At 37.6% G+C, this 21073-nt stretch overlaps 1 protein-coding gene across 3 annotated transcripts in view; it reads left to right on the top strand.

Annotated features, from left to right (window-relative positions):
• Positions 1 to 21073, top strand: part of SLC9A9 (solute carrier family 9 member A9) — a 538349-nt gene that overhangs the window by 303057 nt on the left and 214219 nt on the right. For all 3 annotated transcript variants that reach the window (XM_038571125.1, XM_038571123.1, XM_038571124.1), the window contains exons 10-11: positions 9726 to 9839; positions 11439 to 11550. In XM_038571125.1, the coding sequence (XP_038427053.1) occupies positions 9726 to 9839; positions 11439 to 11550 (226 nt within the window). The remainder of the gene's footprint in view (positions 1 to 9725; positions 9840 to 11438; positions 11551 to 21073) is intronic.

Below are 21073 nucleotides of genomic sequence, written 5' to 3'. Positions count from 1 at the left end.
CAAGAATTCTGAAAGAAATATAGAACAAAATAGAAGCTCTCTGAACACTTAAGTGGTATGTATACCTTCTCTACTTCAGAGACTGTATAGTCCTAAACTTAAAGAATCTGATCTTCGACTTGGAGCCTACCTCCTGCTGGTAGAGCAGAGAAAGAACATGCACACCGTGCAAAGTTTCTTTTATTTTATATATAGAGATAGATAGATAGATAGATGATAGATAGATAGATAGATAGATAGATAGATAGATAGATAGATAGATATATAGATATATATTCTTTTATTTTATATTATATATATAATTTGTGTGCATAATAATATATATATAACCATATATAATTATGATGGTACTATAGAGCATAATGCAAAGCATTTCTCTAGGATTGGAAAGTTTTGTCTTAACATTACGGATGCATGGCAAAAGTTCTGTTTTCACTTTTTGCTTTTGGGGGGAGATTGTTCTGGGTAATCGGGTGGTAGTAGACATTGAGAGGAGTTAAGTATCCACCACCTCAAGTTACCATCTGTTCCTTCCACTAGTTGGATACTAAGAAATTTACCTTTCAGATTCCTTTACTTGACCAAAAAATGTGGTCAGAGTCACAGATACCTTCCATGCCAACCTCAAAGTTGATCTGATGATTAAACAAAATGTATGTATTAAAAATATCCTTTGTAAACTCTAACGCCTCATAAATATTCACCAATACTATTGTTAACAAACATCTTGCTGCCCCAGAACCTGAATCTCATATAATGAAGAGACAGCCTAGTCTGGCAAAAATGATTTGGGCCTAGAACAAAACTCAAGGCAGCTCAGTTCTTCCCTTTATTGTGTTTTATATGGGCAGGTGCAGCTTGCCCAACTGTAAAACAGAAAATAAAATTATCAACTTATGAGTTTTGCTGTCATTATAACATAAATTGTTAAAAATTTAAGTAAGTAAAAGCCTTTAACACATTCCTTAGTATAATTTAAATCCTAAAAAAATAGTTCCATTAATATTATTACTATTTTAGAAGTAGTAATACTGCTATTATTACAATGTCCTAAATTTAGAAGAATCTCAAAGGATTGCATATTTAGCTAGATGTAATTATAAATCTTCAGCTTCCTAAGAGAGGCTGCACTCTAGGAACCATGACCATGACAGGCAATAAAGCCTTTACATCATTTTCATCCTAGTGATAAAGTTCACAGATCTTCAGTACAATTCATCTCTTATATTACCTCTAAAGCCTGTAGGAATTATTGGATTTACCACAAACAAATTTCCTCAGGACAAGGACTAAGCAAATATTAGAATACAGAAGCAAAAGTTATAATTCCAGTAAAATATATTACAATGTTTGTTTGCAAATCCACCAATACAGGAATAAAAATTATTCATTTATGCCCCAGCTTATTCAAAATATAGATACTCAATAGTATATAAAAAAATTAAATCTGAGGGACACCTGGGTGGCTCAGTTGGTTATATGGCTGCTTTCAGCTCAGGTCATGATCCCAGGGTCCTAGGATTGAACCCCATGTTGTCCCGTTACTTGCTCAGCAGGGAGTCTGCTTTTCCCTCTCCCTCTGTCTGCTCCTCCCCCTGTTTGTGCTCTCTCTCTCTCTGTCAAATAAATAAAGTGTTAAAAAAAAAAAAGAAAAAAGAAAAAAGAAAGAAACCTGAGATGTTCTCTAAAGAACGCTTCCAGTTAGGAAGAAAGGCAAATTTTTAAAACAAAAAAAATTAATCCTGGGACAAAATTATGGAAGACAATAAAAGTTCTTTCTTCCTTCTTTCTCATTCTTTCTTTCCGTTCATTTTTATTACAGTTTTGTAGGTTCTTTCACCTCCCAATTAAAGGGGATTCCAGGGTAGCCCGGGTGGCTCAGCGGTTTACGCTGCCTTCAGCCCAGGGCGTGATCCTGGACACCTGGGATCGAGTCCCGCTTCGGGCTCCCTGCATGGAGTCTGCTTCTCTCTCTCTGTGCCTCTCATGAGTAAACAAAATCTTTTATAAAATAAAATAAAATGGATTCCAGTGTATTACTTGGACAAGTACATGAAAGTCAGTAGGTTGTGTCAAACTGTACTATGCCAAATAAAAGCTGTGCTGAGGAATCCATGTGAATTTAATTGGTATTAGTTAAGTAGGGTATGGTATAATGAACTGCTGTAATGTTTCTCTGTACGAACCATAGCAATATGGTAAATTGTCATTTTTTGGCTAATAGAGAAAAAAGCCAATCAGCATTAGTGATGTAATTTTATAAAATAGATGTGACTTTTTAAAATTTCTAGTAAGTACAGTAAATAACTTATACTAAAAAAAAACTATATAGTAAGTCTTCAGAGAATATGGTTTGCTGAGTTAAGTTGTTTAAACTATATCTAAGTTGTTTAATTAACATATGAGTGGTTACCATGAACTTTCAGAGTTTTTAAACACTGATTATCCTCTTATTTAGTTAATATTTCCCTAGTCTTCTTCGCACTATTAACTTCCTTTTCATTTTCTTGAAGAAAAGCTTTGCTAAAAAAAAAAAAAAAAAAGCTTTGCTAAGCAAAGATTACTTAAGTTGGGTTCTCTCCAAACGCTTACAACTAAGAATTAATGGAAATAAAACAAATGTTGATTACTATACTGGATAAATAAAATGTTGAGTCAAGTTTTTTTTTTCATCCACTCTGAGTGAGGATGAAGTAGATATGAGGTTATTTATAGTGAATACTGATCCTGAATCTACTAGTTCCACATTTGTTGTTGTTGGTTGTTAATATTATTATTCGCTTGGAAGTGGAGTTTTGGTTTGTTTATTTTTTTTCCCAAAATTGACCAATGAATCTATTGCCTCAGTAATTAACTAATCCAGGCCACACTCAGGCATTGACGTCCTAATGGTCAAATTAGTTGCTTCTGTCAGCGTGGCCTTAATGTAGATTCTCCTTTTGAAATATGTCTTCAGGGGATCCCTGGGTGGCGCAGCGGTTTGGCGCCTGCCTTTGGCCCAGGGCGCGATCCTGGAGACCCGGGATCGAATCCCACGTCGGGCTCCCGGTGCATGGAGCCTGCTTCTCCCTCTGCCTGTGTCTCTGCCTCTCTCTCTCTCTCTCTCTGTGACTATCATGAATAAATAAATAAAATCTTTAAAAAAAAAAAAAAAAAAGAAATATGTCTTCAGGAGATTTTTGCATGTGAAACAAAATTGAATTCACCCACACATTTTCATTAAGTCCTCCAAGAAGGAAATTATTACGAAGCCTGTTTATTCAGGGGAATGTTGTCACATGATATAAAGAGACAAAGGAGTGCTAATCAGTGATGCTGCCTTGCTATGAAGAGAAACTTTTTAAAAATGCTAATAATCATCTATAATTTAGAGTAAGTGAGTCTATCAGATTGTCAAGGTTTTTAAAAATTGATAAAAACTACTTTTGGCAAGCATGTGGGGAAAGGACACCCTCTGCGCCATTATTAAAGGTGCAAATTGGCATATCCTTTCTGAAGGGCAGACTGGTAGTATATTGAAAAAGAAAAATTAATGTATACCCTTTGACAGAAGTAGCTCATGTCTAGGAATTACCTAAAAAGTAATCACTTAGTTGGGGAGAGGCATTTGTATAAAGGTGCTCAATGTAGCATTGTTTAAAAGGAAACAATCTAGAAACAACTGAATGTCCAATTATGGGTATGTGAATTAAAATTTGGAAGGAAGATACATAGGGATATTTTGCTGCCATTAAAAATTGTCCAGTGGATCCAAGTTTATTACCACGGAAAGAGGCTTATGAAATATTATTGAGTTAATGAAGTTCCCTTCAAAAATGGTCAGATTTGTAGAACATAGTGCATGTTGTCTATACATCTATGGATCTATGAAAAAGAAATTACTGAAAAAGATGTTCCCAAAAAAGATAAATGTTTTTGTCATTGTTGTTTGTATTTTTCCTCACTTCAAAACAATTTTAAAGAAAATAAGAAAAATATAAAAATGGATAAGAAGGCTTGATAACCTCTCCAAAATAAAAAGATGAAAGTTTGAGAAAGTCTCAAAGAAGAAAACATTTGGAAAATGTTTTATTCTATTTTAAAATTCTTGTTCTAATTTAATCTAGTTTTATAAATTATGAAAGTAATTCAAGTGCATGGTAAAAAATAATAACAGTGTCAATATCCATACTGTAAAGTAAAAGTTATGTGTATATGTAAATGTGTATTAATATATGGATTCATATAAACACAGAAATATCTTTTATTTCTTTTAATTCACCTTTTATGATTTAACCATGGATCTTGGATATCCTTCTTTATCTTTCTATAGATCATAAAATTTATTTTATTATATGAGTGTACCATAATTTATGCAAACATTTCTCATATTATAGATATTTATTTCTAGGCTTTTGCTAATATAAATACTTTATAAAATTTCTTGATTAAAAATCATATACAAAATTACTGGTCGTTTCTTGAATACATTCATAAGTAGTTTTTGTTTTTGTATTTAAATTCTTCATTCTTCTGGAATTTATTTAGGTATAAGGAGTGAGTTAGAAATCCATCTTTAGTTTGGTTATTTTTTTCCAAATCAGTCAAATTTTTCTGCAATCTTTCTAAACAATCTGTATTTTCCCTCAGTGATATTATTAAATTGTCATTCTCTCTAAATTGATACACATATTCTGTGTGTTACAAAATAAAATACCATAAAGCTCTAGGTAGAAAATTGACAAAAAATGATATTATTCACCTGGAAAAATAAACATGCAAGAGCTTGCTGTGAGGGTTTGCTGATGTTAGAACAGCTCTCCTTTAGAAAGCAATCAGAAAAGTTGGATAACATGTGGAAAAGCAGGTGTTCCAAAGGATTGACAAAGAACCATATCATCTAGGGCTTAAGGGCCAAGATACCAATAAAAACAAATTAAACTAAAGCATGTTGAAGATGAGAAATAATAAAAAAAAATAGAGAAATTAATGAGGAGAGGAAAGCAGAATACAGAAAAATCAACAAAGCCAAATTTGCTTCTTAGATGCACTCAGAAATCTAACAAGATTTATCAGGAAGAAAAGACATATTATCAGTATGAGGAGGGAAAGACATAACCACAGACTAAGATATTGAAGATATTACAAACAACCATATGCCAGTAAATATGAAAACTTAGATGTAACAGCAAACACAAAACATACAAAAATAAATAGAAAATCTAACTAATCCTATATCTATTAGAATAATTGTATCTGTAGTCAAACATCTTCCAACAAAGAAAACTCCAAGCCCAGAATTCTTTAGCTGTTTAAAGGAAGAGAACAAGAATCTGTTTTATCAAACTTTAGTAACTTTAATAATACCACCTGGTAAAGACTATGGAAGAAAGAAGCACTATAACATAGTCTTTTGTGATATAGACACAAAAATCCTAATATTAGCTAATTAATTCTAGTGATGTATAAAAAAGGATAAGCATCACGACCAAGTAGGGTTTATTGCAGGAATGCAAGAATGTTTCAGCATTTGAAAATCAATTAATATAATTAATTACATTAAAACAATGAAAGAAAAAAATACATATGATCATCTTAATAGGTAAAGAAAAAGCATTTGATAAAAATAAACACATGCTTGGTTTTTTTGTTTTTCATGTTGTTTTCTTAAAATGTCTAGTCCTAGTATACTAGGAATAGAAGGAACTCACTTATCTGTTTAGGGAGTTTTTATGAATTTAGTAAAGAAATTTTTTCCTTTAAAATTGGAAATAAGACAAACATGCCCCATCACCACTTTTTATTCCATACTGCACTGGACGTGTGTTACCTAACGAGTATAATCAGGCAAGAAAAAGAGATGCAAAATATATAATGAATAAAAAGGAAAAAAAATCCTTATTTGAAAACAACATGATTATGAAAATCCAAAAGAATCTACCAATAAGCTATGAAAATTATTGAATAATTTTAGTAAGGCCCCAAATACAGGATCAATAAAAAATTAATTGTATAGGTGTATCTAACAATCAATTAAAAAATGAACTTTGGAAAGGGTACCATCTACAATAATAACAAAAAAACAGCAAATATCAAGGAATCAATCTAACCAAAGTATGCACAATCTTTATATAGAAAATACTGAGAAAAATTAAGGAACACCAAAATCCTTATGAGGATATGTGATGCTCATGGATTCAAAGTTCAATATTTTAAAACTGTGCATTCTATCCAAATTTCTTTATAAATTTAATGCAATTCCAATTAAAATGCCAGTGAGTTATTTTTGTGGAAAACGACAAGTTGATCCCTAATAAGTTCAAATGGCAATGTGAGGAGGCAAAGTGTTAATTAAAAAAAAAAGAAAGGCAACAAAACTGGGTGTTGACAAGAATGTCAACAAGGACTGCTGATGGGAATGCAAATTGGAACCACCATCTTGGAAAACTGCTTGGCACTATGTCCTGACACTTCCACAGAAATGCAAACATGTATATATAGAAGCAAAATTCATTATAGCCCCAACTGGAAACCACCCACATATCTATCAGTAGTATTATAAACAAATAAATGGTGACATTCATATAATTTTTAAAAATGAACTACTTCTGTACTCAACGACATAAAGAATCTCACAAACGTAATATTGAGTGAAAGATGACAAACACAAAAGGGTATATATTGCCCGATTTCATTCTTATTTAACTGAAGGAAAGGTTTTTTTTTTTTGTGATGTCATTTGTGATGACAGAAGTACTAGTAGTAGTGCATTGGGGTGTGGAAGTATAAGTGGGAAGGGGAACGAGAGTAATTCTGGGGTGCTGGTGGTATTTTCTTACATAATCTGAAATTGTAAACATGATTTATATGCTTTTCTGAGCGATTAAACATTGAAAACATTGCATTTTTTAACATGCAAAAATAATCAGGAAGATTCAGAAGACTATGGGAACAATCTAAATCTATGGAATATTATAAATGTATTATGGATCTACATCATTTACGAAAAGCATGATATTGGTAGAGGAATGGGTAACACAGAAACAAAGAGCCAGTCCAGAAATGGACCTAAATGGAAAATGGAACTTCTGTGCAATGTGTATATAAACAGTTACTTGTAATTTTGGTCAGTACTAGATTTCAATAAACTGAGTTACTACATCAGGTTAAAATCCCGAGTTTTCCAAAGGAAGCAAATCTCTAAACAAATATTTAATACCAAGGGTCTCCATGTAGACATATAAGACAAATTCCAATCACATCTCAACAACCAACAGAAAAAGAAAAAAAAAAAACTTTTTTTTTTTTTTCCATTTAATGTAAGGAATAGATTGAAATTGGGGTTGGAAGTAGGGGCAGGGAGTGAGCAAGGGTAACTGACTTTGCTGCTATATGAGAAAAGTCAAGAAGTTGACCACCCACTCTTTTTTTTTTTTTTTTTTAATAACCCATATTGAGTCAGAGAGATGTTTTGCTTTGTTTTGTTAAACCGGTACAGGACTGTGAAGGAATATATATCATTGTAAGCAATAGAAACCTCACCTTTAGCGAAAAAGTGATTTCTTTTTAATTCAATAGTCCAAGGTAGATTTTGCTTCAGGAGAAGCTGAATACAGATTAAGCAGTGTGGTCAGGACACAGCTTCGCTTTCAGACAGCTATTTCCCCTGTGATCACAAGATGGCTAGCAGCAGCTCCCTAGCCTGCATCCTACTGTCTCACACTGAAAATCTGGGGGTCTTTGTCCCAGCATTTCCTGCCAGGTCTCGTTTGTATTTCTTTGGCTCTGAATGCACCACACCCATTTCTGAACCAAACATGTTGGCTAGAGAAATGCACTGATTTGAGTAGTTTAGTCCTAAATCATATATTCCATGGCTGAGCTATGGAGGTTTCAAATGTGAGCTGAGAGTGGGGAAGAAGGTGGACCCCAGAGGGAAATTAGGGTGTGACCACCAAGAAAAGGCTAAATGGATCCTAGATGGCAAAAGGTCCCCTCTACTGTACTTGGGATGGGGACAGGAGAAGAGGCTCTGTGAATTTAATCTGGCATGTGTTTATTAATGTTAAAAACTGTTTAGCTGCAATGGACTGAATGTTTGTGCCCCTCCCATGACCAAATTCATGTTGAAGTTCTAACCAACAATGTGATGGTGTGGAGAGGTGGGGCTTTGGGGAGCTGATTAGGTCATGAGGGTGGAGCCTTCATGAATGGGCTTAGTGCCCTTAATAAGAAGAGACAAGAGAGGATATGAGGATACAGCAAGCAGGCTGCTGATTGCAAACCAGGAAGAGGGATCTTGCCAAAACCTAATTGATTGATTGACACTTTGATCTTGGACTTCCCAGCTTCCAGACTGTGAGAAATAAATCTCTTTTGCTTTAGCCAGCCAGTCTATATAGTATTTTGTTATGGCATGCTGAGCAGATTAAGGCAGTAGCCAAATCTCACTTTTTGAAAAAGTAAAGATTTGATGGGGTAGCAAAGTGTTCCCCATCCCCTATATTTTCTCCCATGTTTTCAAGTTTTCTGTGGTTATTTGGGTGACAGTGTTAAGATGAGCTGGTCTAGAATGTGAAACAAGTCCTCAGGATAATTGATGATTGCTGCCACTGCAGAAAGACCATCTTGTACCACAGGAGCTGTGTCTTTTTTAATCCTTTATTTCTATTACTGGCTCTAAATAATGTTTCTGACAGGATTCTGCTTTTCTTTCTGTCAACTGTCGGTAAGCAGGTATTGGGCATTATTTGTGAGGCTGTAAATACATTACATGAAAAAATAATGAGTCCTTAAAAAGTCAAGAGAAATGCCTCCAGAGACGTTTACCTAACACGGTGATTTATGTAGGTCTGAGAATGAAGTTTCAGAAACTTCCAAATGAAAATTCTGGAACATAAACTAAAGTCTCTTCCAAATGAGTGTTTGATGTAGCCCCTGGACACATTTCCCTTCTACTTCTAATCTGGAAGTTAGAGAACGTTTTTCATGTTCAACTTAAATTGTTTAGTTAATGATCTAAGAATAACTCTTGGGAGCATCCCCCTGCATAGCATGTTATTACTCCATTCCTCTGACTGAATTTGATGTATCTATTGTGTTCTCATTGCATAAACTGATCCCTGGGATTAATCATTTTCTTTTTACCAGCAAGAAATTGTAGACATTTAATGGATATACCTACATCAGTCAATTTAATGAGTCTCATTGTCTGGAGTTTGAAATATACTGATCATTCTAATGTTGAAATATAATTGACATTCATTCTTATTCCAAGTTTCCAAGTTTTCCAAGTTTGTCCCTCCTGCCTGCCTGAGAAAGGTAATTTAGCTAAAATTTTTTTTTAAGTTCTTAGGGCCTAGGAACTCAAGGGCATCTACTGAGTAATGCCAGAAGGAGCTAAACAATCCTGGCATCCTCTCCTATGGTATACCTTAAGCAATCACATAGATTTCTATAACAAGGAATATTCTATCATCCAAGTAGGAATTGTTCTGTGGAGGATCATGCTGGCTAATATACCCAGGTGTATCTCTAGCAGCCTGGCAGCTGGAAAGGAAGATGGCTGCCACATCTGTCACTGGGTTGTGTCGGAGAGCCTGACAGGGTAGTCAGCTGAGCACAAGGCCAAAGGGTGGCCTTCCCAGATAAAAGAGGACCATCCACTTACCAGAACAGTTAAAGATATTAGTTGGATTCCAACCTGAATAATCATTAATGGTTTTTGGTTTCTGTTTCGTTTTCAGTTGTTTGAATTTATGAACTTCTTGGCCGAGAATGTCATCTTCTGTTACATGGGCCTGGCACTGTTCACGTTCCAGAATCATATCTTTAATGCTCTTTTCATACTCGGAGCCTTTGTATCCTTTGAAATACAGAACATGGAGTGATGAGGGAAAAGAGTAAACTACTTACTTTTACTGATTATTCTGTTAAATTGTTAAAGTAATTTCCTCAAGTTTATTGCAAGGCTCAAATTCATGGCAGATATGTAATTTCTAGTAGGAGGGAAAAGATCCCAAGAAACTGGGACCTTTATTAAATGCTTCTGTCTCAAGATAAGAAATTTGGAACATACTGAAAGAAATAAAGGGAGAAAACTGAAGGAGAATAGAATACTCAAAAAACGAATGTTCAAAATATATTTATTTCCTAAATATTCAAAGTATGTTTTCAAATTATGAATCATTTACATAAAAATATCAGTCCGTTCTTTACAGAGAAATATACTTAATCTGCATTAGAGTGTATCAGAATATAGCCAGGATTATTAAGCTTTAGAAATATTTTCATCACAAGATGGTAAAATCTCTTTTCCAGTGAGGACTTTGAAAATAGGATACACAGAGTGAAGATCAGATGAAATTAGCATTATAGATGTGATTTTAATGTCTTATGTAAGTGTACATGTGAGTTTATTTTAATAAGGTCGCCCTTTCCTGCAAGTAAAATAACATAAAATCTAGACTTCCCATTTAATACAGAGGACTTTTGCAGCTCTAGGCCCCAGTAGGAATGGATGTCTATTTGAAAGGATACTGAGTTGCTAGGGATGTCCCCAAGGGCAATCAACAACTGTTGTCCTTTGGAAATGGGCAAATGCCCCTCAGATCACAGGCATGTGATCCTGACAGCCAAAACAGCTGACCCTTTTCTGTAAGCCCTGCTCTAGCCAAGCACCACCATTTGCCTTCTGTCCCCTTTTCACTAAACATTCAGCTGGACACTCCAATTTCACCCAAAGACCTCTACATCTTAGAGGGAAGCTCCCTCTTCCACATAACTCCACCCCCTTTGAGGACAACCTAGAACCTACAGACTCTCAGGGAATGAGTCCTGGGTGACAGAAGAGGAGAGATGACTACGACCAGTATTTTTGTATATTTTAACCCGTAAAGCTTGGACTTTAGCAAAATGCTTCCTAGAGAAGCAATTGTATTATACATTTAGACAGGCAATTCCTGTCAAAATTAAATCCACTAAGAAAAAAAAAAAGTAAGTGAAGTTTGCTAGATACAGGGAGTAGACACTGATGGAAAGTAAGATAGCAATCATGAGCAGAAGTACATTTATCCTTTCTAAAGTGCTGCTTGAGAAGATAATGCACCAACCCCTGAATGGTCTCTGCCTCAAATTTTACAGCAGAGTTGAGCAAAGAGTCAGTCATCAGTAACATAAATGTGATGAGAAAATTTACAGTGATTGAAATGGTTTGGGGTTAACAATTCTAAACCAAGTAGATATTGAAAGAAAGGCAGAGTTCTCTATTATTTTTGGAAAGGAATTGACATTTAAAGATGAATTTTGGAAGCAAGTTGGACATACACATATTGACATATTTATCCCTGTTTTCTGGGTCATAAAATAGAGAAGCTTAAGAACATAACAGTTAAAGCTCAAGGACTCACAGCCTCATTGCAACAACATTTTCCTCAATGTGTCCCTGTGCTTATCTGTAGCTCGCAATTTTTGTTGCCAGAGCCTGCAACATATATCCCCTCTCCTTCCTCCTGAATCTGGGCCGGAAACAGAAGATCCCTTGGAATTTTCAGCACATGATGATGTTTTCAGGTATGTGAACTATGCTATGTGCTAGAGTTCCTGTTGTCTCACACTTTTCCTGAGGGTGCACATGGAAAGCCCCCTCAGAAGATGTAGAGACCTCTTGGTATTACCACCCCATTGTATCTACTAGTCTTCACCCCATCATACCTAGTGCCATGCCGATACTCTATAAGTTCTAAGCAACCGTGGGATTTCTCTTTCCAAGAGGAAAATTAAACAAAAGGGAATTTTGTTGGAAAATACAGTATCTGCCAGAAACTGACTTTGAATAGGTATTTGACTTTCCCCTGACCTATTCCAGATCAATTTTCATATCAGGGAATCTGCACAGTCATTTCACAAGTTGTGTACTTGAAGGTAAATAGTATGCAAGTGGTGCCATCTTTGCCCAATGTTAAGACTTCTCCCTAGCATCCCTGCTCCTTCCCTATGCAAAGCTCCAGGAACTTTCCATAGTTAATATAGAAGTGAGTCGTATCTAAGTGTTCTCAGTTATTAGTTGAGAAAACAAGTATTAATAGCACATTCCCCTAGTGTGCCAAGCGCAGTTCTAAACACTGGTGGATATAACTGACAAGGTCTCTGCTCTCAAGAAGCTTATGTTCTAATTGTTTAAATCATACCTGAAGGTTCCTTCTTCCAAAAGAAAATAAACCAAATGAATTTTCTGGCCCTGAACTACTCTGGGAATCGTGATTACTTTCTGTTCAATCAATTTTCCTACCATCAGTCTTCCTTATTCAGAGACATTTTCCCTTACATGCGTTCTATGTAGGAGTATACTTACATTACACTCAGGGGCAGTTCATGGGAATATATGTGAGAGTACGACAAATACTCTCAGAATGGAGTAAACAAAATTTGGGGTATACAGGGAGATATGGAAAAACTGAGGAAACTATCACTTATTGAATATCTACTATTTGCCACTCACTGTAGATCAATTCTATGAAGCAGATATTAAACCATTTTTTAGATGGAGAAACTCAGGCTTAGGATCTCAAAGAGGTTATATAATTTGGCCAAGGACAAAAGCATTCCTGAACCCAGGTCTGTTTGTAAGACTCCACTTCGAACCCACCCAAGTGTCTCAAAATCCATATTTTCGGCAGAAATACTAAGATTAAAAGGCTTGTCTCACCTTCCATTCCAGTTTAACCTGTTCTACACAGTAAAAGGTTGGTAGTTCCCAGGTTGAGAATGAGCTATTTAATCAAGGATGAAAAAATGAAGATCCAGAGTTCAAAATTGCCCTTCTGTTGTCTTCTAACAGTGCTTCCCTCCATTTCCAGATAAGCTAGAATGAGAGAAAGAGTCATAAATAGGATAAGTTGAACTGGAAGGTGATCTTTGACTTAGAACAGCAATGAACTTTGGAAATGAGTTGACTTCTATTATGGGAAAACAAAAGAAAAGCTTGATCACTCATAAATAGGAAGTCAGCACTGGGTTGCACTTTAGCAACTCATTTCTAGGAGCTGGAAAGTACTTTCCTTCCTTCCCATCAAAACATCAATAGTTTTACTCTGGAGAATAAATATCTGGCTTATTTTTAAAATCTTAAGTATTATATTTTAAACAGTGCTTTATTTTACAAAGATTATTTTGAGAAAGGTGTGAGGTTTTGAATAGCCATGTTGAAATGTGAAGTGTCTGCCCAAAAGGCCAGCTGGCCTGATGGTTTTTCTGGGGTCTGGCATCTTCTATGTTTGCTTAGCTGTTGAATTAGAGCTGTGCTAAAAACTGAGGCCAGCAATACGGTACGTATGGCCAAAGGATGTGAGAAGGCCCAGAATTTGATGATATCTTTATGATATTCTGAAGGAGGGACTCAGCAAACTATGGCCTTTGAACCAAATGTAGCCCACACCAACTTTGTAAATAAAGTTGAAACACAGCTACACCCTTTCGTTTACATTCGTCTTATCTGTTTTTGCATTACAAAGGCAGAGTTGAGTTGTTTCAGTAGAAACCACATGGCCCCAAAAAACTGAAGTATTTACTATCTGGCCTTTGTTCTAAAGCATCTTCATCCTCTAGAAAGAAAACAATAACCTCATCACATTAAGGGAGTTGAAACTATTGATTTAATTCAGGAGAATGCCAATCAGTTAGCTCCCATCATCAAAAGACCATCATGCCAAATTTTCAAGACATCTACTATTATACATGATTATAGTCCAGAGAATACCCCCCGTTGCCTTCCACATTGAGCGTCCATGTCATCTGCCCAGCATCAGTCACTTACTGTTAGCAGTTCAGCAGCTTGACCTCAAGGGCTGCAGTCATGTTGGGCCACAGTGGGCTTCTTTCCATAGTTTTGCCTAGATTTTTGTTTTGTATGCTTTTCACATTGAAGTGAATCTGAACGAGAAAGAGATTGGGTTACTTCTTCTATTTTTAATGCCATTTTAATTACAAGTTAATAATATTGTTGATATTCCGTGGTATGGTGGAAAGAACATTGGATTTTCCACTAAAAAGATATCTTCTTAGCTTTCAAACGAGGACATAGCAATGTTATGTGGTTGTATAATGGAATCATAGTTGCTCAACTCAAACTCTAACTTTTCTAAGACCTTTAATGAGCAATGTTTTGAGACTCAGATCCAGAGCAAGGTAGGACAGACATTATTAGTCTCTTTCTATAGATTGAAAAGAGAGACGGAGCCAGAATGAGGGAGATGTGGAGAGTATGAGTATCTTACTCACAATCTTACAACCAATGAGAGATGAAAATGAGACTTGAACCCTAGCCTCTTGACTTTGAATTTAGAGCATCTTACCCGCATAACACTACTTTGGATTTACCCTCAAGGTCATGAGAATAAAAGTTGAATCAAACCTGGCCCTTCCTAATATAGGCCAACCCCAACATATCTAACATATCTCTCACACAAACCTGATCCTCATCCATTTCACAACAAATCAAACATGTGGATGACACCCCTCCCACGTCAGTTCAAGTTCTACACTGCACCCACTGACCCCCATCAGAGTGTAGGAAGCATCAGGTGAGTTCACCATGGGCAGTGCAGTATTTTTCTTCAAAAGAGAATGCTCCAAACTCAGTTTTGATATCTGCATGAATTTTGTCATGTTCTACTTCACTCAGGATCTAACATTTTAAATGTATTTGCCAGGAAATAAGAATTTAAAAGGTCAACCTAAGGTAACATAAGCCAGAGAGGAGGTAAAGAAACAGATCATATAACATACTGTCTAGCATTTTCTGGGTGTATGATAGCAACACCTGTGGAAACCAGAAGAGAAAGCCAGTCCCTTTAAAGAATATTTGCCTTTGGGCACCTGGGTGGCTCAGTCAGTTAAGCATCTTATTCTTAATTTTAACTCACATTTTGATTCAGGGTTGTGGGTTCAAGACCCACGTTGGGATCCACGCTGCACATGGAGCCTACTTAAAAAAATTTTTTTGAGATTTTATTTATTTATTCATGTGAGACACACAGAGAGAGAGAGAGAGAGAGGGAGAAAGAGAAAGAGATTGAGAGAGAGAGGGGTAGAGACAGGCAGAGGGAGAAGCAGGCTCCATGCAGGGAGCCTGATGTGGGATTCAATCCCGGGTCTCCAGGATCAGGCCCTGGGCTGAGGGCAGGCGCTAAACCACTGAGCCACCCGGGCTGCCCCCACAAAAATTTTTTTAAAGAATATTTGTTTTAGACTATAGCCTAGTGTTCTTCACTATGCCTAGAGTAGTTTTGGTTATCCAATGGACTTTCTTTACATAGCTCAAAACATTTTTCAGAGTCTTTTAGAGATGGTAAACAATGACCCTTTATCTAAAATGGGAGTATGTAGCTAGTCGGAGCCAACAGTACATTAAAAGGATTATTCACCTTAACTAAGTGGGATTTATTCCTGGGCTACAGGGGTGCTTCAGCATCCACAAATCAATCAACGTGATACACCATATTAATAAAAGAAAGGATAAGAACCATATGCTCTCTCAAATGATGTGGAAAAGGCATTTGACAGAATGCAGCATCTTTTCTTGAAAAAAACCCTCCACAATATAGGGATAAAGGGAACATACCTCAATATTATAAAAGCCATATATGAAAGACCACAGCAAATATCATCCTCAATGGGGAAAAAACTGAGAGCTTTTCCTCTAAGATCGGGAACACAGGAGTGTTCACTCTCACCACTGTTGTTCAACATAGTACTAGAAGACCTAGCTTCAGCAATCAGACAATAAAAAGAAGTAAAAGGCATCCAAATCACCAAAGAACAAATCAAACTTTCACTCTTCACAGTTGACAGATACTGTATGTAGAAAACCCAAAAGACTCCACCAAAAAATTGCTAGAACTGATAGAGGAATTCAGCAAAGTCACAAGATATAAAATCAATGCACAGAAGTCTGTTGCATTTCTACACACTGAAGCAACAGAAAGAGAAATCAAGGAATCCTGTTTATAATTGAACCAAAAACCATAAGATACCTAGGAATAAACCTAATGAAAGAGGTAAAAGATCTGTACTCAGAAAACTATAGAATGCTTATGAAAGAAATTGAGGAAGACACAAAGAAATAGAAAAATATTCCATGCTCATAGATTGGAAGAACAAATATTGTTAAAGTATCTATGCTATCCAAAGCAATCTACACATTCAATGCAATCCCAATCAAAATACCACCAACATTTTTCACAGAGCTGAAACAAACAATTCTAAAATTTGTATGGAACCACAAAAGACCTCAAATACCCAAAGCAATGTAGAAAAAGAAAACCAAAGCTGGAGGCATCACAGTTTCAGACTTCAAGCTATATTACAAAGCTGTAGTTATCAAGACAGCATGGTATTGGCACAAAAACATACACATAGGTCAATGGAACAGAATAGAAAACCCAGCAATGGACCCACAATTATATGGTCAACTAAGCTTTAACAAAGCAGGAAAGAATATCCCCTGGAAAAAAGAGTCTCTTCAACAAATAGTATTGGGAAAATTGGACAGCCACATGCATAAGAATGAAACTGGACCACTTTCTTATACTATACCCAAAAACAAATTCAAAATGGTTGAAAGACCTAAATATTAGACAGGGATCTATCAAAATCCTAGAGGAGAACACAGGCAGCAACCTCTTTGACATCAGCTATAGCAGCTTCTTACTAGACATGTCTCTGGAGGCAAGGGAAACAAAAGCAAAAGTGAACTATTAGGGTTTCATCAGTATAAAAAGCTTTCATACAGCAAGGAAATAATCAACAAAACTAAAAGGCAACCTATGACATGGGAGAAGATATTGGCAAATAGCAGATAAGGGTTAGTATCCAAAATCTATAAAGAACTTCTCAAACACCCGAAGAACAAATAATCCAGTCAAGAAACAGGCAGAAGAAAATAAGATGACACTTCTCCAAAGAAGACATACAAATGGCCAACAGACACATGAAAAAATGCTCAACATCACTTGGCATCAGGGAAATACAAATCAAAACCACAGTGAGGTACCACCTCACACCGGTCAGAATGGTTAAAATGAACAACTCAGGAAACAACAGGTGTTGGCAAGGATAAAGAAAGGGGAGCCCTCTCACGCTGCTGGTAGGAATGCAAAGTGCTGCAGCTGCTCTGGAAAACAGTATGGAGATTCCTCAAAAAGTTAAAAATAGAGCTACCCTATGACCCAGGAATTGCACTACTGGGTATTTATCCAAAGGATACAAAAGCAGTGATTCAAAGGGGCACACGCACCCCAATGTTTAGAACAGCAAAATCCACAATAGCCAAAATATGGAAAGAGCCCAGATGTCCATCAAGAGATGAATGGATAAAGAAGAAGTGGCATATATATATGTATACACACACACACACACACACACACACAAAACAGAATATTACTCAGCCATCAAAAGAATGAAATCTCATCATTTGCAACGACATGGATAGAACTAGAGGGTGTTATGCTAAGTGAAATAAGTCAGTCAGAGAAACACATATGACATATGATTTCACTCATATGTGGAATTTAAGAATAATAGTGGATGAGCATAGGGGAAGGGAAGGAAAAATAAAATAAGTTAAAAACAGAGAGAGGCAAACCATAAGAGACTCTTAACTATAATAAACAGAGGGTTGCCAGAAGGGAGGTCGGGTAGGGTGGGGTGAGGGTGGGGGGACAGGGTAATTGGGTGATGGGCATTAAGGAGGGCACTTGAGGGATCCCTGGGTGGTGCAGCGGTTTGTCGCCTGCCTTTGGCCCAGGGCGCGATCCTGAAGACCCAGGATCGAATCCCATGTCGGGCCTGCTTCTCCCTCTGCCTGTGTCTCTGTCTCTCTCTCTCTTTCTCTCTGTGTGATTATCATAAATAAATAAAAATTTAAAAAAAAAAAAAAAAGGAGGGCACTTGATGTAATGAGCACGGGGTGTCATACACAACTGATGAATCACTGGATTCTACCCCTGGAACTAATAATACACTATGTGTTAACTCAGTTGAATTTAAATTAAAAATTTAAATATAAGATAAAATAAAATAAAATGGGAGTACGAGCTTACCTACACATTTACTCACTCACAGTCCTCCAGCTAGTCATTCAGTGGACATTCACTGACTTGCTCTTTGGGTAGGTGTTTATGTGAACAGAGACAAAGATACTGGCTCTGCCCTTAAGAAGCTTGCAGCCTAGAGAGAGCTTGGTTTTGTGTGGCGTAAAGTTGGTTCCCTGAGACAGTGCACCTCAGGTGGTTCAAAGTCCAGTCAAATAAGAACTAGATCTTTCTGTCTCAGTCAATTACATCTACCATTTAATAAATGGTAGATCTTTTTTCCATCATCTTTACCCTCACCTCCTGCATACCCTTATGGCACTGCAGGAGAACAGCTGGTGATGCTGTTCCCCACACTGAAGTGGGTTCACTTGTGAGGCTATCAAAGCTTTAGCCTCAGTCTTCCTCATTCACACAGGCCCCTTCCAAGATCCCTGGAGGGGCCCTAGATGTGTGTTCTGATGGTGTGTAAAGTTGGTAAAAGGTATTCTTTGTATTATTTTTCCTAAAGAGGGTGCCCAGGATAGAGAAATTTCACCTCAAGGTGAAAGTTTACAAAGTGATCCAGCTGTTTATCACTCATCTTCTGGCAGTGAGTGGGGCCCGCAGTGAGCATTGAAATTAGTAGATAATGTTTTTGAGTAAAGCTCACATTGTTTACGGATGACCCCACTACCACTGCTGCCACCCGCTTCCCCGGCCTCCACCTTTTGCCACTAGAGTCAATTAAACTGAGTGAAGCAATGTCAGAACCCAGATTGAGTTTCTCACCTAGCACAGACCTTACCCAATTTATTTTGTACAGACTAGTAATCTACACACACAAAGCCTTGGAACCTGCAAATGAGGAATGGTCTCAAGGTCAATAGTGGTCCTCTGCCTTGGAAGGCTTTCAATAATGCAAATTCTCTTTTTGGTAGCTAGGTTGCAGTTTCGAGTCAATTGGGGGAAGTTTCCCCTGAGACATTTTTAAGACCTTCTTTAAATTCAAGGCCAGGAGTTCGGAACTGCCTTGGTGTATCGTGTGACACCAGCACAAAGGGCTTAAGAGGAACACTAAGCTCCCCCTGAAACTGTTCCTGTTGCCCTCGAGCACAGCCCCAGTTAATGCCAGGAGTGAGCTGCCCCGCCCCAGCTCTCAGTTCCCCTGAAACCAAAGAGGCAGAGTTCTGTGGTTTAAATTAAAGGAGGAGATGTGCTCCGCACAAATTAGCCTTCCTCTTGATGTGGTGCGTATTACAAAGATCAGGCCTCTTGTTTTAATTCAAATCCATGTGCTGCAATTTTTATTTAATTTAAAACTAAATAAGAGCCGAGAGTTGCTGGAAGGAGGGGAAATGCCAAGCCCAATTGAGCCCTGGCAGCCTTCCTGAAACCACTGTGACTTGGAGACTGTGTCCTGCTGGGCTGCAGAGCCTCCATGCAGAGCTGCTGGGCTGATCTGAACAGGAAGGAGCCCTGGTAGCGCTTGGGCAGGTTGAAGGAGCCTGATGACATGTCAGAGAATATGCTTCTCAATTTTGTCCATTTCTGCTATGTTTGGAAGAGACACTGAAACCCTGATGTGTACGATTGCAGAAACTAAGAAGAGTTTTTTAACCAGGAAAGTGTGGCCACTGTGTACAGATAGACTATCAAACCTCATCCATGAGCTCATGTGGCCATGAAGACAACAGCACCAGTGTCTCCAGGCTTTGCCCCTAACATTATTGTTGCTCATTCGGGTGTCCACCAGCACTCATTAGCATTCAAAGAGCTGCCGGCATCGAAGGATTAAGAGAAAATCATGGAAGAAAAAGTTAAATTAAGAAAAATGTCCCATTAGCATTCTTTTTTCCCCATCAGGGGTGAAGCGACTGCCTCAATGATTCAAGTGTTGGGGAACGCTGTGTCTACGGCTCACAGAACAGTGGTCTTCGATGGAAGGACTGCTTAAGAACCACTGTCGAGGAGTAGGAGACCACCTTTCTCCATGTCTTTTTGGTGAGCCACCAGTCATGCTGTGGTCAGGGCCAATTGGAGGCTGACTCAAAAATGGCCTGACCCAGCAGACTTATCAACTGCAGCCAGGAAGAAAACAAGAGGAATTCATGGAAACGAAGAGCAAAAGTCATTGTTTCAGCAATGCTTAGGAATCTGTGTCTATCACTCCCCAAGCTACTGCACTCCAGCAAGCGACCAGGACTGCCCCCCAACAATTACCAGCCATCAGGTGAAGGGACACTTCCCTGCTTTCTTGGTCTTTAATAACTGAAAATGTGCTCCTGGAACCAGCCACTTTCACTGGTTCGCTTGAAAGCTTCTTAGAAACACTGAATCCAAACCTGCCTTTTAATAAGATCTCCAGGTAGTTCCTGTGCATGTGAAAGTCCGAGAAACATAATCACAATTCATGGTTTTTTGTTCTGAACCTCTTTCTTCGGTCTGTTCCTCCTACCTTCTTCTGTTTCGCCTTCCTGGATACCAGTCTTGCTTCTTGTTCTGCCGTTTGCCAACTGATGAGCATAACAATGTTACCCAGTTATTGAATTTCTTCCATTTCTTGAGCTTGCTGAAGTCCTTCCCTCTATTCACTCAGGCTCTCCCTCTGCTCAAAACCCTTGCCACACCCACCCACCTTCAACTCTTTTATTCAACTAATTCCTTTTTCTCTTCACATCTCCGCTTAGACATCACTTCCTGTAGGAAGCCTTGGTAACTCAGGTCTGGGTTGGTCCCTCTCATCTGTTTCCATAGCACCCAGTACTTCTCCTCTTCTAGTACCTATCACATTCTCCTGTGAATTTTGGCTTTCCTGCCTGCATTCCCTTCTAGACTAGGCCCTTTGTGAGCTCCAAGGCTGATCTGTTTGGCTTATTCTGTACCTCAGCACTCTGCGCATTAGGTGAAACTGAGTAATCTTCCATAAGCAATCGGAGGATGAATAAGCAAATGAATGAACCTACAACATTTTCTACCCAACTAAAATTGTGCATTCCCCTAAAATGACAACTCAAGGACTTTCC

This window comes from Canis lupus, chromosome 23 (assembly GCF_011100685.1).
Source record: "Canis lupus familiaris isolate Mischka breed German Shepherd chromosome 23, alternate assembly UU_Cfam_GSD_1.0, whole genome shotgun sequence".
In the NCBI taxonomy this organism is placed as follows: Eukaryota; Metazoa; Chordata; class Mammalia; order Carnivora; family Canidae; genus Canis; species Canis lupus.
Note: the sequence above shows the minus strand (reverse complement) of the source record. Positions and strands in the feature narration are given on the sequence as shown.